The sequence below is a fragment of the Salmo trutta genome, chromosome 12 (genome assembly GCF_901001165.1).
Source record: "Salmo trutta chromosome 12, fSalTru1.1, whole genome shotgun sequence".
Lineage (NCBI taxonomy): Eukaryota > Metazoa > Chordata > Actinopteri > Salmoniformes > Salmonidae > Salmo > Salmo trutta.
The window spans coordinates 36,385,786-36,411,782 of NC_042968.1; the positions used below are offsets into that span (position 1 = coordinate 36,385,786).

At 44.1% G+C, this 25,997-nt stretch overlaps 1 protein-coding gene across 1 annotated transcript in view; it reads left to right on the forward strand.

Annotated features, from left to right (window-relative positions):
- LOC115203470 (leucine-rich repeat serine/threonine-protein kinase 1) overlaps window positions 1–25,997 on the forward strand; it is a 121,921-nt gene that overhangs the window by 12,400 nt on the left and 83,524 nt on the right. Inside the window, exons 3-7 of the mRNA XM_029768168.1 lie at window positions 6,713–6,906; window positions 18,950–19,121; window positions 19,561–19,740; window positions 23,070–23,218; window positions 23,477–23,703. Of these exons, the coding sequence (XP_029624028.1) occupies window positions 6,713–6,906; window positions 18,950–19,121; window positions 19,561–19,740; window positions 23,070–23,218; window positions 23,477–23,703 (922 nt within the window). The remainder of the gene's footprint in view (window positions 1–6,712; window positions 6,907–18,949; window positions 19,122–19,560; window positions 19,741–23,069; window positions 23,219–23,476; window positions 23,704–25,997) is intronic.

Here is a 25,997-nt window from a genome sequence, read left to right on the forward strand (position 1 = left end):
ATAGGTATATTGGTTCTAGAGAAGGGAGAACAGAGAGGAGGAATAGGTATATTGGTTCTGGAGAAGGGAGAACAGAGAGGGGGAATAGGTATATTGGTTCTGGGGAAGGGAGAAGAGAGAGGGGGAATAGGTATATTGGTTCTGGAGAAGGGAGAACAGAGAGGGGGAATAGGTATATTGGTTCTGGAGAAGGGAGAACAGAGAGGGGGAATAGGTATATTGGTTCTGGGGAAGGGAGAACAGAGAGGAGGAATAGGTATATTGGTTCTGGAGAAGGGAGAACAGAGAGGGGGAATAGGTATATTGGTTCTAGAGAAGGGAGAAGAGAGAGGGGGAATAGGTATATTGGTTCTGGGGAAGGGAGAAGAGAGAGGGGGAATAGGTATATTGGTTCTGGGGAAGGGAGAACAGAGAGGGGGAATAGGTATATTGGTTCTGGAGAAGGGAGAACAGAGAGGGGGAATAGGTATATTGGTTCTGGGGAAGGGAGAAGAGAGAGGGGGAATAGGTATATTGGTTCTGGGGAAGGGAGAACAGAGAGGGGGAATAGGTATATTGGTTCTGGAGAAGGGAGAAGAGAGAGGGGGAATAGGTATATTGGTTCTGGGGAAGGGAGAAGAGAGAGGGGGAATAGGTATATTGGTTCTGGAGAAGGGAGAACAGAGAGGGGGAATAGGTATATTGGTTCTGGAGAAGGGAGAACAGAGAGGGGGAATAGGTATATTGGTTCTGGAGAAGGGAGAAGAGAGAGGGGGAATAGGTATATTGGTTCTGGGGAAGGGAGAAGAGAGAGGGGGAATAGGTATATTGGTTCTGGGGAAGGGAGAACAGAGAGGGGGAATAGGTATATTGGTTCTGGAGAAGGGAGAAGAGAGAGGGGGAATAGGTATATTGGTTCTGGGGAAGGGAGAACAGAGAGGGGGAATAGGTATATTGGTTCTGGAGAAGGGAGAACAGAGAGGGGGAATAGGTATATTGGTTCTGGAGAAGGGAGAACAGAGAGGGGGAATAGGTATATTGGTTCTGGAGAAGGGAGAACAGAGAGGGGGAATAGGTATATTGGTTCTGGGGAAGGGAGAGCAGAGAGGGGGAATAGGTATATTGGTTCTGGAGAAGGGAGAAGAGAGAGGGGGAATAGGTATATTGGTTCTGGAGAAGGGAGAACAGAGAGGGGGAATAGGTATATTGGTTCTGGAGAAGGGAGAAGAGAGAGGGGGAATAGGTATTATGGTTCTGGAGAAGGGAGAACAGAGAGGGGGAATAGGTATATTGGTTCTGGAGAAGGGAGAAGAGAGAGGGGGAATAGGTATATTGGTTCTGGAGAAGGGAGAACAGAGAGGGGGAATAGGTATATTGGTTCTGGAGAAAGGAGAACAGAGAGGGGGAATAGGTATATTGGTTCTGGAGACGAGAGAGGGGGAATAGGTATATTGGTTCTAGAGAAGGGAGAACAGAGAGGAGGAATAGGTATATTGGTTCTGGAGAAGGGAGAAGGGAGAGGGGGAATAGGTATATTGGTTCTGGAGAAGGGAGAAGAGAGAGGGGGAATAGGTATATTGGTTCTGGAAAAGGGAGAAGAGAGAGGGGGAATAGGTATATTGGTTCTGGAAAAGGGAGAACAGAGAGGGGGAATAGGTATATTGGTTCTGGAGAAGGGAGAAGAGAGAGGGGGAATAGGTATATTGGTTCTGGAGAAGGGAGAAGAGAGAGGGGGAATAGGTATATTGGTTCTCGAGAAGGGAGAACAGAGAGGGGGAATAGGTATATTGGTTCTGGAGAAGGGAGAAGAGAGAGGGGGAATAGGTATATTGGTTCTGGAGAAGGGAGAACAGAGAGGGGGAATAGGTATATTGGTTCTGGGGAAGGGAGAACAGAGAGGGGGAATAGGTATATTGGTTCTGGAGAAGGGAGAACAGAGAGGGGGAATAGGTATATTGGTTCTGGAGAAGGGAGAAGAGAGAGGGGGAATAGGTATATTGGTTCTGGGGAAGGGAGAACAGAGAGGGGGAATAGGTATATTGGTTCTGGAGAAGGGAGAAGAGAGAGGGGGAATAGGTATATTGGTTCTGGAGAAGGGAGAAGAGAGAGGGGGAATAGGTATATTGGTTCTGGAGAAGGGAGAACAGAGAGGGGGAATAGGTATATTGGTTCTGGAGAAGGGAGAACAGAGAGGGGGAATAGGTATTGTCGTGTCTTTGGCTATGCCGGATTAAGTGATATGACATGCTAACTTATAAAATTATTTCTCTGTAATTGATATTACCTGATTAAGCTAATCATGTAAATGTAATTAACTAGAAAGTCGGGGCACCACAGAAGAACGTTTATAGAGCTGTTATCCTCTGAATAAACTCTTAAAATACTTAGTAATATTTTACATCGATAGCAGTCAATCTTAACCCGTATGTTGTTTCAGTCTCATCATGAAAGTTGTAATTCTTGGTTATCTGCACGAACCCAGTCTTTACTAAAATCATCCATACATCAATTGTCTTAAAATCATTTATTTACTACACTAAGTAATTAACAGAAAACATACAAACAGTAATTATCGTCACCAATGATGGGTAGAGGAATGTGCCCTACTGGCTAACAAGCATGGCTGGTCTGTTAGACAATGGGTCATAAAACGGTAAGCTGAGAAGTTACACAGAGTTCATTAATATTAACAATTGCCAATTGAAGGCTCACTCATTCGGGAACCTTTGCAATCAATATATATTTACGCTCATGTGTCGTCGGGATTCTTGTTGGAGAGTTTTGTTCTGATGGAGAGTTTGTCAGCGTTCTCTCTCTCTCTCGGTTAGAATGGATCTGTCAGAGCGACATTCATGAATGTCGTCATAGAATGGATGTGGTTGGTCTTCGCGTTCGATGATATAATTTACTTAGCTGCAGACTAATAATTAATGTCAAAGACTTGTTCTTATTCTGTCGATATCGATAGTCTAAAAGTTAACCACGTGGTACGGTTCACTTTCAGTAGAATACTTGGCTGGTCAAACCTCTGGGCCAAACTCACGATGGAGTGGAGGCCTGGTCTGTAGAAATGTAAATCAGGAGGTGTTTTATAGGGCCCAGAGAACAGGCTTGTCAAATGACGCCTGGTCCTGTATGTGTCCCTGGGGGCGTGCCTATGACTGAGCTAGACTTGGTTACAGAAATATAATTATATCACATTAACATCAGTACATAGCATCTCAATGTATTACAAATAGCTTTATCCTTAATAATACATTGTATACAACCATGTGGATTCAGTCTCATCGCTGAGGCTATCATGTAGACCGTTTTAGGGTAATATGGCTATATTGTCTCTTCTGAGTATCACAAAATTGTACCAAGCGGATCAGTTCGTAGCTGGAGTCTTCATCAATCTTCCATATCTTCTCCAGAACACACATGTCGCTAGGTTCTCCAATTCTATGAGTTGGAAGAATTTCCTTTGTCTCTCTATGAAACATGTTGTAGTAGATTCTCCTCTTGGAATTTTTACAACCCTGGGTTGGGGGGGAAGGTAGGTTGGGTGATGGTACAAAGGGGAGGGGGTCAACTGTCCTTCCTGTACCCAAAGAGGCCAACGTCATGACAGTATATTGGTTCTGGAGAAGGGAGAACAGAGAGGGGGAATAGGTATATTGGTTCTGGAGAAGGGAGAACAGAGAGGGGGAATAGGTATATTGGTTCTGGAGAAGGGAGAAGAGAGAGGGGGAATAGGTATATTGGTTCTGGAGAAGGGAGAAGAGAGAGGGGGAATAGGTATATTGGTTCTGGAGAAGGGAGAACAGAGAGGGGGAATAGGTATATTGGTTCTGGAGAAGGGAGAACAGAGAGGGGGAATAGGTATATTGGTTCTGGAGAAGGGAGAAGAGAGAGGGGGAATAGGTATATTGGTTCTGGAGAAGGGAGAACAGAGAGGGGGAATAGGTATATTGGTTCTGGAGAAGGGAGAAGAGAGAGGGGGAATAGGTATATTGGTTCTGGAGAAAGGAGAACAGAGAGGGGGAATAGGTATATTGGTTCTGGAGAAGGGAGAACAGAGAGGGGGAATAGGTATATTGGTTCTGGAGAAGGGAGAACAGAGAGGGGGAATAGGTATATTGGTTCTGGAGAAGGGAGAAGAGAGAGGGGGAATAGGTATATTGGTTCTGGAGAAGGGAGAAGAGAGAGGGGGAATAGGTATATTGGTTCTGGAGAAGGGAGAACAGAGAGGGGGAATAGGTATATTGGTTCTGGAGAAGGGAGAACAGAGAGGGGGAATAGGTATATTGGTTCTGGAGAAGGGAGAAGAGAGAGGGGGAATAGGTATATTGGTTCTGGAGAAAGGAGAACAGAGAGGGGAATAGGTATATTGGTTCTGGAGAAGGGAGAGGGGGAATAGGTATATTGGTTCTGGAGAAGGGAGAAGAGAGAGGGGGAATAGGTATATTGGTTCTGGAGAAGGGAGAACAGAGAGGGGGAATAGGTATATTGGTTCTAGAGAAGGGAGAACAGAGAGGAGGAATAGGTATATTGGTTCTGGAGAAGGGAGAACAGAGAGGGGGAATAGGTATATTGGTTCTGGAGAAGGGAGAACAGAGAGGGGGAATAGGTATATTGGTTCTGGAGAAGGGAGAACAGAGAGGGGGAATAGGTATATTGGTTCTGGAGAAGGGAGAAGAGAGAGGGGGAATAGGTATATTGGTTCTGGGGAAGGGAGAACAGAGAGGGGGAATAGGTATATTGGTTCTGGGGAAGGGAGAACAGAGAGGGGGAATAGGTATATTGGTTCTGGAGAAGGGAGAACAGAGAGGGGGAATAGGTATATTGGTTCTGGAGAAGGGAGAACAGAGAGGGGGAATAGGTATATTGGTTCTGGAGAAGGGAGAACAGAGAGGGGGAATAGGTATATTGGTTCTGGAGAAGGGAGAACAGAGAGGGGGAATAGGTATATTGGTTCTGGGGAAGGGAGAACAGAGAGGGGGAATAGGTATATTGGTTCTGGGGAAGGGAGAACAGAGAGGGGGAATAGGTATATTGGTTCTGGAGAAGGGAGAACAGAGGGGGAATAGGTATATTGGTTCTGGAGAAGGGAGAACAGAGAGGGGGAATAGGTATATTGGTTCTGGAGAAGGGAGAACAGAGAGGGGGAATAGGTATATGGGGGAAAAGTGTCATCCCAGTGGTAGAATAAGGAGCCATCATCAGAATTGATGAGTACTTCCCTGTTGTGTTGTAAGTGGATTCAAACCAATCCAGGGTTGTGTATATTAGGACACACAATGAGTGTTTCTTATTGGACAAGTCCAAGTAGTCCCTCCCTGTTTCAGTCTGTTTTCTTCTGGTGCCTAATTAACACGATCCATGCCTAGTCCTTTAAGGTCACTAACTCAGGTCCACTATATACTGGAGAAGTCTCTAGATACCAGGGCTGGGATTGATTCAATTCCAGTGCAGAGGATGAATGGACATGTTTGAATTGCCCATTGCTTTTCAATGTGGATTGTTCACCCCATGAACTGACCCACTGTGTGTATGAAGACCAGCACACTCAATTGATGTTCAATCAGGGCTTCTGAGCATCTAGGTAGTATTTACCACCCGTTGTAAAGCTCTGGTTGATGACAGACATTATTACCACACTGAAACCACTGAAGTCAAGTAATACTGACCTGTATTGAGATATCAGTTCACTCTTTCCAAAGGCTGATAAACCTGGGGTTTATTCATTAGTGCAAACTGATGTTTTGGAATGAACATGAGAGCTTCTTATTGGGTGAGTGACCTTAAAGGACTAGGCATGGATCGTGTTAATTAGGCACCAGAAGAAAACAGACTGAAACAGGGAGGGGCTACTTGGACTTGTGTGTGTGTTTGCTCCAAGCTCCAACACTAGTCCAGTATCCAGAGAGTAGGTAGACTGTTTTCAGTCCTGATGGAACCTCCTGCCTGCCTCCCTGTCTCTCACACCCTCTGGTAACCACGTAGTCTTTAGAGCCTGCTGCTGGAGAGAGAGAGAGAGAGAGAGACTGCATTCTTTAGCAGGGTGACCTATTTCCTACTTGCCACCGGTGCTCTGCGCACGCCTACTCCCCCAATATTCTGTTACTGTGTTAGACTGCAGCTGGTCTGATCTAATGGAAGTATGTTCCGCTTCTTCTCTCTTCTCTGTCTGCTCCTCTCTTCTCTGTCTGCTCCTCTCTTCTCTGTCTGCTCCTCTCTTCTCTGTCTGCTCCTCTCTTCTCTGTCTGCTCCTCTCTTCTCTGTCTGCTCCTCTCTTCTCTGTCTGCTCCTCTCTTCTCTGTCTGCTCCTCTCTTCTTTGTCTGCTCCTGTCTTCTCTGTCTGCTCCTCTCTTCTCTGTCTGCTCCTCTCTTCTCTGTCTGCTCCTCTCTTCTCTGTCTGCTCCTCTCTTCTTTGTCTGCTCCTCTCTTCTTTGTCTGCTCCTCTCTTCTTTGTCTGCTCCTGTCTTCTCTGTCTGCTCCTGTCTTCTGTCTGCTCCTGTCTTCTCTGTCTGCTCCTCTCTTCTCTGTCTGCGCCTCTCTTCTCTGTCTGCGCCTCTCTTCTCTGTCTGCGCCTCTCTTCTCTGTCTGCGCCTCTCTTCTCTGTCTGCGCCTCTCTTCTCTGTCTGCGCCTCTCTTCTTCTCTCTTCTCTGTTCCTTGTCTTCTTCTCTGTCTTTTCCTCTCTTCTGTTCTCTTCTATTCTGTTCTCTTCCTCTGTCCTCCTCTCCCCAGGTTCTTTGTCAGTGGAGGACATGGGAGCCAAGGCGTCTGCGATGGGCAGCGGTGGAGCCTCTTCTCTGGGTCCGTCTCCAACCCTGGAGAACATCCAGGCAGCGTACAGGGAAGGAGAGAGCAGCAGGGCCCGGGAGCTGATCCAGCAAGCCTGCTGTGTGGAGTGTAGTGCAGCTAGTCCTCGGCTGGAGGGGGTGAGTGGAACGGAGAGAGACAGACCTGTCTCGAAAATACACGCATGCACACGCGCAAAATCCGAGACGGATCTGTCACACATGCACATGCACATATCCTTGCACGCACAAACATTGACACACACACACACACACTAAATGAGAGCGCTTGTCATGTGGAGTCCATAGTTTTTCTAGCCTAGTGCAGATATGTGCTGCATAATGTGTGACGTGTTACAGAGATTGTTTTGGTGTGACTGTAACCATCTAATGTGTTATATCCTGCTGGTGTGGCACAACAACATGTTTACATTCATTTATGTGTGTGTGTGTGTGTATTTACCTCACTGTGTGTGTGTGTATTTACAGTGGGGGAAAAAAGTATTTGATCCCCTGCTGATTTTGTACTTTTGCCCACTTACAAAGAAATGATCAGTCTATAATTTTAATGGTAGGTTTATTTGAACAGTGAGAGACAGAATAACAACAAAAAAATCCAGAAAAACGCATGTCAAAAATGTTATAAAATGATTTGCATTTTAATGAGGGAAATAAGTATTTGACCCCTCTGCAAAACATGACTTAGTACTTGGTGGCAAAACCCTTGTTGGCAATCACAGAGGTCAGACGTTTCTTGTAGTTGGCCACCAGGTTTGCACACATCGCAGGAGGGATTTTGTCCCACTCCTCTTTGCAGATCTTCTCCAAGTCATTAAGGTTTCGAGGCTGACGTTTGGCAACTCGAACCTGCAGCTCCCTCCACAGATTTTCTATGGGATTAAGGTCTGGAGACTGGCTAGGCCACTCCAGGACCTTAATGTGCTTCTTCTTGAGCCACTCCTTTGTTGCCTTGGCCGTGGGTTTTGGGTCATTGTCATGCTGGAATACCCATCCATGACCCATTTTCAATGCCCTGGCTGAGAGGAGGTTCTCACCCAAGATTTGACAGTACATGGCCCCGTCCATCGTCCCTTTGATGCGGTGAAGTTGTCCTGTCCCCTTAGCAGAAAAACACCCCAAAAGCATAATGTTTCCACCTTCACGTTTGACAGTAGGGATGGTGTTCTTGGGGTCATAGGCAGCATTCCTCCCCCTCCAAACACGGCAAGTTGAGTTGATGTCAAAGAGCTCCATTTTGGTCTCATCTGACCACAACACTTTCACCAGTTGTCCTCTGAGTCATTCAGATGTTCATTGGCAAACTTCAGACGGGCATGTATATGTATTCTTGAGCAGGGGGACCTTGCGGGTGCTGCAGGATTTCAGTCCTTCACCGAGTAGTGTGTTACCAATTATTTTCTTGGTGACAATGGTCCCAGCTGCCTTGAGATAATTGACAAGATCCTCCCGTGTAGTTCTGGGCTGATTCCTCACCGTTCTCATGATCATTGCAACTCCACGAGGTGAGATCTTGCATGGAGCCCCAGGCCGAGGGAGATTGACAGTTCTTTTGTGTTTCTTCCATTTGCGAATAATCACACCAAATGTTGTCACCTTCTCACCAAGCTGCTTGGCGATGGTCTTGTAGCCCATTCCAGCCTTGTGTAGGTCTACAATCTTGTCCCTGACGTCCTTGGAGAGCTCTTTGGTCTTGGCCATGCTGGAGAGTTTGGAATCTGATTGATTGATTGCTTCTGTGGACAGGTGTCTTTTATACAGGTAACAAGCTGAGATTAGGAGCGCTCCCTTTAAGAGTGTGCTCCTCATCTCAGCTCGTTACCTGTATAAAAGACACCTGGGAGCCAGACATCTTTCTGATTGAGAGGGGGTCAAATACTTATTTCCCTCCATTAAAATGCAAATCAATTTATAACATTTTTGACATGCGTTTTTCTGGATGTTTTTGTTGTTATTCTGTCTCTCACTGTTCAAATAAACCTACCATTAAAATTATAGACTGATCATTTCTTTGTCAGTGGGCAAACGTACAAAATCAGCAGGGGATCAAATATTTTTTTCCCCCACTGTACCTCACTGTGTGTGTGTGTATTTACCTCACTGTGTGTGTGTGTGTGTTTGTGTATATTTACCTCACTGTGTGTATTTACATGTCTGTGTGTTTGTGTATTTACATGTCTGTGTGTTTGTGTATTTACATGTTGTGTGTTTGTGTATTTACATGTCTGTGTGTTTGTGTATTTACATGTCTGTGTATTTACATGTCTGTGTGTTTGTGTATTTACATGTCACTGTGTGTGTGTGTGTTGACATGTCACTGTGTGTGTGTGTGTTGACATGTCACTGTGTGTGTTGACATGTCACTGTGTGTGTGTTTTTTTACATGTCACTGTGTGTGTGTGTTTTTTTACATGTCACTGTGTGTGTGTGTTTTTTTACATGTCACTGTGTGTGTGTGTTTTTTTACATGTCACTGTGTGTGTGTGTTTTTTTACATGTCACTGTGTGTGTGTGTGTTGACATGTCACTGTGTGTGTGTGTTTTTTTACATGTCACTGTGTGTGTGTGTTTTTTTACATGTCACTGTGTGTGTGTGTGTTGACATGTCACTGTGTGTGTGTGTGTTGACATGTCACTGTGTGAGTAAGAGATGTGTAAGGCTGCATCGTGAACTGGTAATACAGGTTGACTGGAGATATGGAGACCCAGTTACTGCCATGTTCCTGAGAACTGGTTATACAGGTTGACTGGAGATATGGAGACCCAGTTACTGCCATGTTCCTGAGAACTGGTTATACAGGTTGACTGGAGATATGGAGACCCAGTTACTGCCATGTTCCTGAGAACTGGTTATACAGGTTGACTGGAGATATGGAGACCCAGTTACTGCCATGTTCCTGAGAACTGGTTATACAGGTTGACTGGAGATATGGAGACCCAGTTACTGCCATGTTCCTGAGAACTGGTAATACAGGTTGACTGGAGAAATGGAGACCCAGTTACTGCCATGTTCCTGAGAACTGGTTATACAGGTTGACTGGAGATATGGAGACCCAGTTACTGCCATGTTCCTGAGAACTGGTAATACAGGTTGACTGGAGATATGGAGACCCAGTTACTGCCATGTTCCTGAGAACTGGTTATACAGGTTGACTGGAGATATGGAGACCCAGTTACTGCCATGTTCCTGAGAACTGGTAATACAGGTTGACTGGAGATATGGAGACCCAGTTACTGCCATGTTCCTGAGAACTGGTTATACAGGTTGACTGGAGATATGGAGACCCAGTTACTGCCATGTTCCTGAGAACTGGTAATACAGGTTGACTGGAGATATGGAGACCCAGTTACTGCCATGTTCCTGAGAACTGGTAATACAGGTTGACTGGAGATATGGAGACCCAGTTACTGCCATGTTCCTGAGAACTGGTAATACAGGTTGACTGGAGATATGGAGACCCAGTTACTGCCATGTTCCTGAGAACTGGTTATACAGGTTGACTGGAGATATGGAGACCCAGTTACTGCCATGTTCCTGAGAACTGGTAATACAGGTTGACTGGAGATATGGAGACCCAGTTACTGCCATGTTCCTGAGAACTGGTAATACAGGTTGACTGGAGATATGGAGACCCAGTTACTGCCATGTTCCTGAGAACTGGTAATACAGGTTGACTGGAGATATGGAGACCCAGTTACTGCCATGTTCCTGAGAACTGGTAATACAGGTTGACTGGAGATATGGAGACCCAGTTACTGCCATGTTCCTGAGAACTGGTAATACAGGTTGACTGGAGATATGGAGACCCAGTTACTGCCATGTTCCTGAGAACAGGTTATACAGGTTGACTGGAGATATGGAGACCCAGTTACTGCCATGTTCCTGAGAACTGGTTATACAGGTTGACTGGAGATATGGAGACCCAGTTACTGCCATGTTCCTGAGAACTGGTTATACAGGTTGACTGGAGATATGGAGACCCAGTTACTGCCATGTTCCTGAGAACTGGTTATACAGGTTGACTGGAGATATGGAGACCCAGTTACTGCCATGTTCCTGAGAACAGGTTATACAGGTTGACTGGAGATATGGAGACCCAGTTACTGCCATGTTCCTGAGAACTGGTTATACAGGTTGACTGGAGATATGGAGACCCAGTTACTGCCATGTTCCTGAGAACTGGTTATACATGTTGACTGGCGATATGGAGACCCAGTTACTGCCATGTTCCTGAGAACTGGTTATACAGGTTGACTGGAGATATGGAGACCCAGTTACTGCCATGTTCCTGAGAACTGGTTATACAGGTTGACTGGAGATATGGAGACCCAGTTACTGCCATGTTCCTGAGAACAGGTAATACAGGTTGACTGGAGATATGGAGACCCAGTTACTGCCATGTTCCTGAGAACTGGTTATACAGGTTGACTGGAGATATGGAGACCCAGTTACTGCCATGTTCCTGAGAACTGGTTATACAGGTTGACTGGAGATATGGAGACCCAGTTACTGCCATGTTCCTGAGAACTGGTTATACAGGTTGACTGGAGATATGGAGACCCAGTTACTGCCATGTTCCTGAGAACTGGTAATACAGGTTGACTGGAGATATGGAGACCCAGTTACTGCCATGTTCCTGAGAACTGGTTATACAGGTTGACTGGAGATATGGAGACCCAGTTACTGCCATGTTCCTGAGAACTGGTTATACAGGTTGACTGGAGATATGGAGACCCAGTTACTGCCATGTTCCTGAGAACAGGTTATACAGGTTGACTGGAGATATGGAGACCCAGTTACTGCCATGTTCCTGAGAACTGGTTATACAGGTTGACTGGAGATATGGAGACCCAGTTACTGCCATGTTCCTGAGAACTGGTTATACAGGTTGACTGGAGATATGGAGACCCAGTTACTGCCATGTTCCTGAGAACTGGTTATACAGGTTGACTGGAGATATGGAGACCCAGTTACTGCCATGTTCCTGAGAACTGGTTATACAGGTTGACTGGAGATATGGAGACCCAGTTACTGCCATGTTCCTGAGAACTGGTAATACAGGTTGACTGGAGATATGGAGACCCAGTTACTGCCATGTTCCTGAGAACTGGTAATACAGGTTGACTGGAGATATGGAGACCCAGTTACTGCCATGTTCCTGAGAACTGGTAATACAGGTTGACTGGAGATATGGAGACCCAGTTACTGCCATGTTCCTGAGAACTGGTAATACAGGTTGACTGGAGATATGGAGACCCAGTTACTGCCATGTTCCTGAGAACTGGTAATACAGGTTGACTGGAGATATGGAGACCCAGTTACTGCCATGTTCCTGAGAACTGGTAATACAGGTTGACTGGAGATATGGAGACCCAGTTACTGCCATGTTCCTGAGAACTGGTTATACATGTTGACTGGAGATATGGAGACCCAGTTACTGCCATGTTCCTGAGAACTGGTTATACAGGTTGACTGGAGATATGGAGACCCAGTTACTGCCATGTTCCTGAGAACTGGTTATACAGGTTGACTGGAGATATGGAGACCCAGTTACTGCCATGTTCCTGAGAACTGGTTATACAGGTTGACTGGAGATATGGAGACCCAGTTACTGCCATGTTCCTGAGAACTGGTAATACAGGTTGACTGGAGATATGGAGACCCAGTTACTGCCATGTTCCTGAGAACTGGTTATACATGTTGACTGGAGATATGGAGACCCAGTTACTGCCATGTTCCTGAGAACTGGTTATACATGTTGACTGGAGATATGGAGACCCAGTTACTGCCATGTTCCTGAGAACTGGTAATACAGGTTGACTGGAGATATGGAGACCCAGTTACTGCCATGTTCCTGAGAACTGGTTATACAGGTTGACTGGAGATATGGAGACCCAGTTACTGCCATGTTCCTGAGAACTGGTAATACAGGTTGACTGGAGATATGGAGACCCAGTTACTGCCATGTTCCTGAGAACTGGTTATACAGGTTGACTGGAGATATGGAGACCCAGTTACTGCCATGTTCCTGAGAACAGGTTATACAGGTTGACTGGAGATATGGAGACCCAGTTACTGCCATGTTCCTGAGAACTGGTTATACAGGTTGACTGGAGATATGGAGACCCAGTTACTGCCATGTTCCTGAGAACTGGTTATACAGGTTGACTGGAGATATGGAGACCCAGTTACTGCCATGTTCCTGAGAACTGGTTATACAGGTTGACTGGAGATATGGAGACCCAGTTACTGCCATGTTCCTGAGAACTGGTTATACAGGTTGACTGGAGATATGGAGACCCAGTTACTGCCATGTTCCTGAGAACTGGTAATACAGGTTGACTGGAGAAATGGAGACCCAGTTACTGCCATGTTCCTGAGAACTGGTTATACAGGTTGACTGGAGATATGGAGACCCAGTTACTGCCATGTTCCTGAGAACTGGTAATACAGGTTGACTGGAGATATGGAGACCCAGTTACTGCCATGTTCCTGAGAACTGGTTATACAGGTTGACTGGAGATATGGAGACCCAGTTACTGCCATGTTCCTGAGAACTGGTAATACAGGTTGACTGGAGATATGGAGACCCAGTTACTGCCATGTTCCTGAGAACTGGTTATACAGGTTGACTGGAGATATGGAGACCCAGTTACTGCCATGTTCCTGAGAACTGGTAATACAGGTTGACTGGAGATATGGAGACCCAGTTACTGCCATGTTCCTGAGAACTGGTAATACAGGTTGACTGGAGATATGGAGACCCAGTTACTGCCATGTTCCTGAGAACTGGTAATACAGGTTGACTGGAGATATGGAGACCCAGTTACTGCCATGTTCCTGAGAACTGGTTATACAGGTTGACTGGAGATATGGAGACCCAGTTACTGCCATGTTCCTGAGAACTGGTAATACAGGTTGACTGGAGATATGGAGACCCAGTTACTGCCATGTTCCTGAGAACTGGTAATACAGGTTGACTGGAGATATGGAGACCCAGTTACTGCCATGTTCCTGAGAACTGGTAATACAGGTTGACTGGAGATATGGAGACCCAGTTACTGCCATGTTCCTGAGAACTGGTAATACAGGTTGACTGGAGATATGGAGACCCAGTTACTGCCATGTTCCTGAGAACTGGTAATACAGGTTGACTGGAGATATGGAGACCCAGTTACTGCCATGTTCCTGAGAACTGGTTATACAGGTTGACTGGAGATATGGAGACCCAGTTACTGCCATGTTCCTGAGAACTGGTAATACAGGTTGACTGGAGATATGGAGACCCAGTTACTGCCATGTTCCTGAGAACTGGTTATACAGGTTGACTGGAGATATGGAGACCCAGTTACTGCCATGTTCCTGAGAACAGGTAATACAGGTTGACTGGAGATATGGAGACCCAGTTACTGCCATGTTCCTGAGAACAGGTAATACAGGTTGACTGGAGATATGGAGACCCAGTTACTGCCATGTTCCTGAGAACTGGTTATACAGGTTGACTGGAGATATGGAGACCCAGTTACTGCCATGTTCCTGAGAACTGGTTATACAGGTTGACTGGAGATATGGAGACCCAGTTACTGCCATGTTCCTGAGAACTGGTTATACAGGTTGACTGGAGATATGGAGACCCAGTTACTGCCATGTTCCTGAGAACTGGTTATACAGGTTGACTGGAGATATGGAGACCCAGTTACTGCCATGTTCCTGAGAACAGGTAATACAGGTTGACTGGAGATATGGAGACCCAGTTACTGCCATGTTCCTGAGAACTGGTTATACAGGTTGACTGGAGATATGGAGACCCAGTTACTGCCATGTTCCTGAGAACTGGTAATACAGGTTGACTGGAGATATGGAGACCCAGTTACTGCCATGTTCCTGAGAACTGGTTATACAGGTTGACTGGAGATATGGAGACCCAGTTACTGCCATGTTCCTGAGAACTGGTAATACAGGTTGACTGGAGATATGGAGACCCAGTTACTGCCATGTTCCTGAGAACTGGTAATACAGGTTGACTGGAGATATGGAGACCCAGTTACTGCCATGTTCCTGAGAACTGGTAATACAGGTTGACTGGAGATATGGAGACCCAGTTACTGCCATGTTCCGGAGAACTTGTAATACAGGTTGACTGGAGATAATGTAAAATGCATACATGCCTATAAAACAATTGTGTGTCAGATTGAAAAAGGAGAACTGTTTTATTTTAATTTACATGGCTTCTGTTCTTGTACCCTAAAATACCCCGACACTTGATTCATACTGCTACTTTTAGGCTTCCTCACAACATGTCGGCCAGTGGTACTTATGTCGGCCAGTGGTAACCAGGAATTATAGATGAACGAGGTCTGTGTGCTTGAAAGCAGCTTGGCAACTCTCTCCAGTGCTTAAAAAGCCTTTACGTAAGAAGTAGGGCAACACAACAGTGTGTAGACTGCATGGTGCCCAAAGGAACCCAAAAAGTATTCAGTCGGTCAATACAGTTATCAGTATATCAATACTTCAAACAATTACACTGCCATCCAGTGCTTGCCTACAATACAATCACAAAGTTCAGCATTGGAACTGTCTGTGGTTTCTGTGGAATGAGAACAGAGACCAGGTCCAACTCTGGTCCTAGAGAACAACAGTCAGTGAGCACAGTGTTCTATTAGTCGACTGGTCAATTGTTTGGTCATTAGGCTGTTGATCGGCCCGAGATGGTTTTAGTCAAGCAGTAATGTGTTTGAGAAAAGCACTTTTTTTTACCATTAACATAACATTTATCAGAAATACAGTGTAGACATTGTTAATGTTAGGCGTACAGAGGCCCATTATCAGCAACCATCACTCCTGTGTTCCAATGGCACGTTGTGTTAGCTAATCCAAGTTTATCATTTTAAAAGGCTGATTGAACATTAGAAAACCCTTTTGCAATTATGTTAGCACAGCTGAAAACTGTTGTGCTGATTTAAAGAAGCAATAAAACTGTCCTTCTTTAGACTAGTTGAGTATCTGGAGTGTCAGCATTTGTGGGTTTGATTACAGGCTCAAAATGACCAGAAACAATGAACTTTCTTTTGAAACTCGTCAGTCTATTTTTGTTCTGAGAAATGAAGGCTATTCCATGTGAGAAATTGCCAAGAAACTGGAGATCTCATACAACGCTGTGTACTACTCCCTTCACAGAACAGCTTGAAGCTGTTGTCCTGTGAGCAGCCTATCACGCAAGCTGTTGACTCTCAGAAACCTTTCTTCTGATTCTGTTGTGGCTTTGTGTCTGCCAGACCTCTTCCTGTCTGAGTTTCCTCCAGTTTCCAAGTGCCTTTTTGATGGTGTAGGAAACTACTGACTGACACCTAGGCTTTCTTTCTTTTCTAGGAAAGACCTGCACTTTTAAGGGTTATACTGGTCTATCTGTCTTCCTTTGTTAATTGCCTTTTTCTTGCAATTATGATATCAATATACTACTTCCTGCAGTACAATACTGTCCAAATAATGCTTAAGAGTGTGTAGTAACACAGTCTGTTCCAACACTGCTTTTATACAGACAGAGGGTTTGTAAGTAATCAACCAAAGTTGGGACGCCTGTAGGAATTGTTAGCATCAACTTTCAAGGCTTAATTTACTTCCATTTCTGCAGAACAGCTGTGAGTTGTTAACCCATTACTTGTTCCCTGAAAATTGCATTTCTTTTTTTATAATTCTGAAATGTACATTTATTTGTCCGTTTTTGCTTGATCCGACAAATGTGGTCGGTGGCTCTATATGGAGGGTGTGACGCAATTGCGGCGCCTCCAGAGGCATGCAAAGGCCAAATCAAGCACCATACCGCGTCGCCATGCGCTTTCCAAATGTTGTAACAATGCGGTGTGTTCTGTGTCGCTCCGCACTGACATGATTGGTTGACAGTAGGTGGAGGGGGATACATCCTGTAGAAAACACAAACTCACTTCCTTGACAACAGCTCTGCACTGCTCCACGATGCGCAAGAAGTATGAATGCCCTGACTTCTGCTGAGGCCGTTTCACCGTGAATGCTGCATGGCCAATGCAGCGCCCAGATGCACAATGCACTTCTCTCTACAGAATGCGCTCTCTCCTGCCAATTTGTGCGCACATTCATTCTTTCATAAATTCATTGTGTGAATTGTTTGCGTTTGTTAGTTTATATCACTTCATTTACATATCACCAGTAGTACATTGACCGTCAATTCATATAATGTCTCGTCTACAATGTTTGTTACTTTAGTTATGGTCATTTCTGTTAATACATTCGATATTATTCCAGTCTTCCAGTTCTCATTGTTGGAGTGGACACATTGTTTTCAGAGTGCACAACCTGTGCTACTTGTGAGAAACAAGTTTTGGTTTATTTCATTCCATTTACACGTTTTGTCAATTTAGTCATTGTCTTTTGTTTGGAGCGCTCCTGTCAATGTTGAGTAAGGTTGCGCACGCATAGAAGTAGGCCTATAGGCTACCTGGCCTGTGCACAAATGTATATAAATGTGCCCATTTGGGGATGTGATAGTATTTCTGATTGGCTTAACGCACCACCACGAGTGACCTGTGGAGCTTCTCAAAGTAAAGTTTTCTTCACCTTAAACAGCAAGCAAACAAAGTCTGTTTTTATATTAATTGAGAATTACAATAGTTCCTTAATGTATTTCAAAAATCTTTCCAGCTCTCTCCCTTTCGATAACCACTCAGCGTGAAAGAGAAAAATGTCTTGCTCTGACCCAGTGGAAACGTCATAAAATAGGCCTACCTGATTACGTTTTATCAGTGCTTGACTTGGACTGAAATAGGTTCCGGTACTCATTTTGTGTGCTGGTACTGTTTGGCTTTATGTAGGCTATTTTTACATAGTTGGCAATGGCAATAGAAGTTACTTTTTAGGTTTATCATTTTCTTTTGGATAGAATTTGGATTAACCACATGACAATGATTTTGAGATATGAAGATATTATAAATTAAATTAAACTTTCACGAAAATGTGTTTATGAAAAACATAACTGGCACGCAGATCGGTAGAAATGGTAAAATAAATCGGCATTCCACATGAGAAAGGTTGCCGAGTCCTCCTGCAGCCTATTACCGGCAACTTCAGGAGAGTAACGGCATAATCTGCGAAAGCCAGCAGGAGCGGGAGGAGAATAGTTGGGTCAGGTTAAGGTCTTCTGGTTATCTAGATCTCTGGTGCCCTCTTGAGGCATTTCTTATTTCATCAAACCGTAAGCTTAAAGCATCAGACAAGCTCAATGCATATAGTTGATTTTATTAAAACATGTAGGGTGTGTCTATAAATGGAAAAATACAGGCTTAAAATTTTGACAAATCGATTGGTCAAAAGAACAAACAACTTTCGGTCAACCAATATCTTTTCTTTAGTTGGGGACAGTCCTAATTCTATTTCAGCCAAGCACTAACACCTTATCCAGGTGTTGTAGAGGTAGCCTCGTTCCATACTAGATGTGCTGTGGCTAACTCATCTATTGGTCGCCTCGTTCCATACTGGATGTGCTGTGGCTAACTCATCTCTTGGTCGTACATCGTTGATTACCCACCTGATGGTGCCATTACATCAACTTTGATGCTCATGTTACCTGGCTGCAGTCAGTATTGCCAACAAATTTTCAGTGAGAATGGCTATTAGCTCCTTGATTTGTCACTAGATGACATTTTGCCGTTGCTGCGACGACATCACAGCACCAATTTGCAGCAGAATTGAGTGGGAAAAGTCACTAAATGCTATCAAAACCATAGTAACCCTTGGTGTCAAAACTTCCCAAAAGGTAGCTGGAGGGATCCGAACACTAGCTAAATATAGCGACAAAGTTGCTAAATTGGCAACACTGGCTGCAGTACATGGTAACTTTTGAATGCTCCCAACCAGGGTTGGGGTCAATTCCATTTCAATTCCAATCAATTCAGAAACGACACCAAATTCCAATTCCAAATGTTCCTCATTGAAAAACATTGAAGAGAATTGGAATTTCAGTGTACTTCCTGGATTGACTGTGATTGGAATTAAATGTCCTAACTGTATAGCATGACAGTGAATGAAGAGTTGGCTACAGATCAGCTAAGATGGAGCCTATGGTAGAGGTGGACTTGAACAAAACTTGACTATCTGCTAATATACTAACTTGTCCTATTCCCGTCCCTTCCTCAGCTGCGTCTCCTGTGTGTGGCCACCCAGCATGGTGATGCGGAGAGCGTGAGTTACCTCCTCCATGAGGCCCGTGTGCCCCTGCCCCTGGAGCCGTCGGAGGGAAACCCAGCCATCCTGGCTGCACACTATGGACATGTCAGCCTGGTCAGAGAGCTGCTCGACTCAGTACCAGGTGACAATGCTGTGTGTGTGTGTGTGTGTGTGTGTGTGTGTGTGTGTGTGACATTTTCCACCTGTGTTTGTGTAGTTGTAGTAGTTAATAGATAGTAACAGATTGCAGGTATTGTTTTGAAAGTGTTTGTGTGAGATGTGGTTCGTCTCTGTCTGTCTGTCTGTCTGTCTGTCTGTCTGTCTGTCTGTCTGTCTGTCTGTCTGTCTGTCTGTCTGTCTGTCTGTCTGTCTGTCTGTCTGTCTGTCTGTCTGTCTGTCTGTCTGTCTGTCTGTCTGTCTGTCTGTCTGTCTGTCTGTCTGTCTGTCTGTCTGTCTGTCTGTCTGTCTGTCTGTCTGTCTGTCTGTCTGTCTGTCTGTCTGTCTGTCTGTCTGTCTGTCTGTCTGTCTGTGTCTGTCAATCATAGTTAGCAGATGATAAACAGATTGCTTGTCTCTCTCAGGTCCGTGTGTCCACAGAGATCTGCTGAACTGGATGTTGGTGTCGGCGTGCCAACAGGGTCACCTGGAGGTGGTTAGAATGTTGGTGCAGGATTACCATGCCGACGCTGAGGACTGTGCCATCCACCAGGAGGAGTTTGCTGTCATCACGGGGCTGCCTCTCTACGCTGCTGCACGCGCAGGTAGACAGCAAGATACACAGTGTACAGTGAGGGGAAAAAATTATTTGATCCCCTGCTGATTTTGTACGTTTGCCCACTGACAAAGAAATGATCAGTCTATAATTTTAATGGTAGGTTTATTTCAACAGTGAGAGACAGAATAACATTTAAAAAATCCAGAAAAACGCATGTCAAAAATGTTATAAATTGATTTGCATTTTAATGAGGGAAATAAGTATTTGACCCCCTCTCAATCAGAAAGATTTCTGGCTCCCAGGTGTCTTTTATACAGGTAACAAACTGAGATTAGGAGCACTCCCTTTAAGAGTGTGCTCCTAATCTCAGCTTGTTACCTGTATAAAAGACACCTGGGAGCCAGAAGCAATCAATCAATCAGATTCCAAACTCTCCACCATGGCCAAGACCAAAGAGCTCTCCAAGGATGTCAGGGACAAGATTGTAGACCTATACAAGGCTGGAATGGGCTACAAGACCATCGCCAAGCAGCTTGGTGAGAAGGTGACAACAGTTGGTGCGATTATTCGCAAATGGAAGCAAATGGAAGAAACACAAAAGAACTGTCAATCTCCCTCGGCCTGGGGCTCCATGCAAGATCTCACCTCGTGGAGTTGCAATGATCATGAGAACGGTGAGGAATCAGCCCAGAACTACACGGGAGGATCTTGTCAATGATCTCAAGGCAGCTGGGACCATAGTCACCAAGAAAACAATTGGTAACACACTACGCCGTGAAGGACTGAAATCATGCAGCGCCCGCAAGGTCCCCCTGCTCAAGAAAGCACATATACATGCCCGTCTGAAGTTTGCCAATGAACATCTGAATGATTCAGAGGACAACTGGGTGAAAGTGTTGTGGTCAGATGAGACCAAAATGGAGCTCTTTGGCATCAACTCAACTCGCCGTGTTTGGAGGAGGAGGAATGCTGCCTATGACCCCAAGAACACCATCCCCACTGTCAAACATAGAGGTGGAAACATTATGCTTTGGGGGTGTTTTTCTGCTAAGGGGACAGGACAACTTCACCGCATCAAAGGGACGATGGACGGGGCCATGTATTGTCAAATCTTGGGTGAGAACCTCCTTCCCTCAGCCAGGGCATTGAAAATGGGTCGTGGATGGGTATTCCAGCATCACAATGACCCAAAACACACGGCCAAGGCAACAAAGGAGTGGCTCAAGAAGAAGCACATTCAGGTCCTGGAGTGTCCTAGCCAGTCTCCAGACCTTAATGACTTGGAGAAGATCTGCAAAGAGGAGTGGGGACAAAATCCCTCCTGAGATGTGTGAAAACCTGGTGGCCAACTACAAGAAACGTCTGACCTCTGTGATTGCCAACAAGGGTTTTGCCACCAAGTACTAAGTCATGTTTTGCAGAGGGGTCAAATACTTATTTCCCTCATTAAAATGCAAATCATTTTATAAAATTTTTGACATGCGTTTTTCAGGATTTTTTTGTTGTTATTCTGTCTCTCACTGTTCAAATAAACCTACCATTAAAATTATAGACTGATCATTTATTTGTCAGAGAGGCAAACGTACAAAATCAGCAGGGGATCAAATACTTTTTTCCCTCACTGTGCATGTACTCCACATACACACATACTGTACACGTGCACACATACGCCACACATACACTACCATTCAAAAGTTTGGCTTCACTTAGAAATCTCCTTGTTTTTGCAAGATAAGCACATTTTTTGTCCATTAAAATTACATAAAATGTATTAGAAATACTGTGTAGACAGTGTTAGTGTTGTAAATGACTATTGTAGCTGGAAACGGCAGATTTTTAATGGAATATCTACATAGGCGTACAGAGGCCCATTATCAGCAACCATCACTCCTGTGTTCCAATGGCACATTGTGTTAGCTAATCCAAGTTTATCATTTTAAAAGGCTATTTGATCATTAGAAAACCCTTTTGCAATTATGTTAGCACAGCTGAGAAGTGTTGTGCTTATTAAAGAAGCAATAAAACTGTCCTTCTTTAGACTAGTTGAGTATCTGGAGCATCAGCATTTGTGGGTTCGATTACAGGCTCAAAATGGCCAGAAACAAATAACTTTCTTCTGAAACTCGTCAGTCTATTCTTGTTCTGAGAAATGAATGCTATTCCATGCGAGAAGAAACTGAAGATCTCGTACAACACTGTGTACTACTCCCTTCACGCAAACAGGCTCTAACCAGAATAGAAAGAGTAGTGGGAGGCCCCGGTGCAAAATTGAGAAAGAGGACAAGTACATTAGAGTGTCTAGTTTGAGAAACAGACTCATCACAAGGCCTCAACTGGCAACTTCATTAAATAGTACCCACAAAACACCAGTCTCAACATCAACAGTGAAGAGGCGACATTTCTAAGTGACCCCAAACTTTTGAACGATAGTGTGTATATACATACACACACAAATGAACACAGCCCACAAATACCTCACACATAAGCCACACACACACATGCCTCACACAAAAGTAGAGAACACAGTCAAGTATAGAAGCTTGCACTGTATCTTGCGTTTTTATTTTCAATTATTCCTCGCATTATTAGATATTACTGCACTGTTGGAGCTAGGAACACCAGCATTATTAAATATTACTGCACTGTTGGAGCTAGGAACACCAGCATTATTAGATATTACTGCACTGTTGGAGCTAGGAACACCAGCATTATTAGATATTACTGCACTGTTGGAGCTAGGAACACCAGCATTATTAGATATTACTGCACTGTTGGAGCTAGGAACACCAGCATTATTAGATATTACTGCACTGTTGGAGCTAGGAACACCAGCATTATTAGATATTACTGCACTGTTGGAGCTAGGAACACCAGCATTATTAGATATTACTGCACTGTTGGAGCTAGGAACACCAGCATTATTAGATATTACTGCACTGTTGGAGCTAGGAACACCAGCATTTTGCTACACCCGCAATAACATCTGCTAAATATGTGTATGCGACCAATAGAAGTTGATTAGATTTGATGTACGCTTACATATTAATCACTATGGACCAAATGTTAGAGTTAGACATTCCTACTGTGGTGTGTTGTCAGGCTGAAAACAGCAGACGGGGATTTCCTTCTACTCTACTGTGTCTCCAATTCAACCTCCAATCCAACTCACTTCCTTATTCTGGCTTTATGATATAGGATCAGCTTCCCCAACGCTTAACCATTAGAGGGGGAAATGCAAAACTCACTCAAAATCAGTGTCTATGAGCAACTTCAGCTTACTCTGGGCATATTGGTGGAGAAATGAGGAGCGCTTCCTGTTATCTTAGACCAGGGGTCTGTTCAGAACGTCCGGAAATCTAACTGTGTTCTATGTAGGTAATGAGGAGATAGCTAGATTCCTGCTGCAGAATGGCGCTGGGCTGTCCTCATACACCCTGATGGATTATCCAGCCTTCAGCAGACTGCTCGTTGAACAACGACTGGTAGAAGAAGCAGACACACACACAGAACCAGCGGGAGAAAAGGTAACTGAGGGGAGGTGTGTGTGTATTTGTGTCTGTGTGTGTATTTGTGTGTGTGTCTGCGTTTGTTTGTGTGTGTCTGCGTTTGCCTGCGTTTGTGTGTGTGTCTGCGTTTGTGTGTATGTATGTATGTATTTTTCTCTCTGTGAATGTGTTATGTTTTACCCAGTGTGTTGGTCAGGCCAGGTGCTGTGTGTGTGTGTGTGTGTTGTGCACCATAAAAACGTCAGCCAACATGTTGTTTCCTCTCTCCCCCATTAGCTACTATGTGGCCGTTGGTCAGGTCTGAAGCTGCCGTGGTTGGAGCTGGACTGGTTCATGGACGTGTCGTCCCGTATCTCCCACCTGGACCTGTCCTGTAACAGCCTCAGCTCCCTGCCCTCCGTGGTTCCCTGGGGGCTCATACAGCTCCGGACCCTAGACCTCTCCAACAACCTGTTCAAAGAGCTGCACACAGCACAGAGCTCACAGGAGATCATCTGCTCCAGGTGATCATTTGCTCCATCTGCTCCATATCTAGATATTTTTCAAACTTGTGGATGATTCATGATAACTTTTAATAACCTCTTACATCTAGGCGTTCCGCTAGAGCGGAACCCCTAGCCAACAGCCAATGGGATCACATGGCGCGAAATACAAAACCTCAAAATCCAATAATTTCAATTTTTCAAACAGACGACTATTTTACACCATTTAAAAGATAAACCTCTCCTGAATCCAACCATGTTGTCCGATTTCAAAAAGGCTTTACAGCGAAAGCAAAACATTAGATTATGTTAGGAGAGTACATAGACCAAAATAACCACACAGCCATTTTCCAAGCAAGCATATATGTCAATAAAACCCAAAACACAGCTAAATGAAGCACTAACCTTTGATGATCTTCATCAGATGACACTCCTAGGACATTGTTATACAATACATGTATGTTTTGTTCAATCAAGTTCATATTTATATCCAAAAACAGCTTTTTACATTGGCGCGTGATGTTCAGAAAATGTATTCCCACCAAAAACTTCCAGTGAATTTACAAAAATACTCATCATAAACGTTGACAAAATACATAACAATTATTTTAAGAATTATAGATACAGAACTCCTTTATGCAATTGCTGTGTCAGATTTTAAAATAGCTTTTCGGCGAAAGCACATTTTTCAATATTCTGAGTACATAGCTCGCCATCACGGTGAGCTGTTCAGACACCCGCCAAGTTCAGGGCAAACTAAACTCAGAATTAGTATTAGAAATATTGTATTACCTTTGCTGATCTTCGTCAGAATGCACTCCCAGGACTGCTACTTCCACAAGAAATTATGTTTTTGTTCGAAATAATCCATAGTTATGTCCAAATACCTCCATTTTGTTTGTGCGTTCAGGTCACTATCCAAAGGGTAACGCGCGAGTGCAATTCAAGACACAAAAAGTCAAAATTTTCCATTACCGTACTTAGAAGCATGCCAAACGCTGTTTAAAATCAATTTTTATGGTATTTTTTACGTAAAATTGCGATAATATTCCAACCGGACAATAGTGTATTCATTCAAGGAGGAAAAGAAAAAACAGCGTGCTCGCGGTAACGCACATATCCAATCTCTTTGTCCTCAGGCAGACCACTCAGTAACTGAACTCCTATACACTGCCCAGAGACAGGAGAAGGCTCAATCCAATTTCTGAAGGCTTTAGACAGCAAATGGAAGCCTTAGAAAGTGCAACGTAACAGCACAGATACTGTAGTTTCGAAAGGGACTTGAAAGAACTACATTTCTCAGATCCTACACTTCCTGGTTGAATTTTTCTCAGGTTTTTGCCTGCCATATGAGTTCTGTTATACTCACAGACACCATTCAAACAGTTTTAGAAACGTCAGTGTTTTCTATCCAACTCTACTAATAATATGCATATTCTCATTTCTGGGCAAGAGTAGTAACCAGTTTAAATCGGGTACGTTTTTTCATCCGGCCGTGAAAATACTGCCCCCTATCCATATCAGGTTAAACATATTTTCTCTATATAAGCTTTGTTATAGGATTTAAAGGTCAAATACACTGCCGTCAGCAATAATCTAATACTTCAGGGTTTGTGAAATTAGACCTAGGCTAATTATAAGCCTTACACAACGATACGACTAATCATTTCATTATTTTATCAAAATAGTTTAACCTGCTTTTTTGCAATAATCACTGATCTGGCTTTCAAGTCTGTATGAAAATGACCTTTTTGTTACAGATTTAACCAGAACCATGCATTATGCACATTCAGTAATAATGACTAACTTGTTGTAGCAGGCCTTATAGAAAATGAACACAGGTCTCATAAACAAACTCCCAAGCACAAGCCCACGTTCTAGCCAGCTAATATTCATATTTCAAGTTTAGCCAACTTGGATCTATTTGCTAGCTAACAATGGAGAACAGTTGAACTGTAATGAACATACCCTTCTGTCCATCTCCAACTGTTTGAACAGCATGCTAGCCTGTCCACTTTGTTCAGATGTTGAAATCAAGTGTCCTACCTTCTTTCTCAGAATGTGAACGAGTTGCCAATTCCTTAAATAATTGTGTTTTATGCTTATTGCACATTTATAAAACACAAACTAGACCGCTAGTATGCTGCTAGCGGTACGTGGTACCGCAATGCTACGCGCAACAAACTGAGCATTACATTTCCAGAATCAATGTTTATCGATACTCTCGTTTTACTAGTGTCTGTTCCGCTCTCAATCTGAGTAGTTGAGACATAAACAGGGTATGGTTAAAAAGGTTAACGTCTCCTCCATTACAG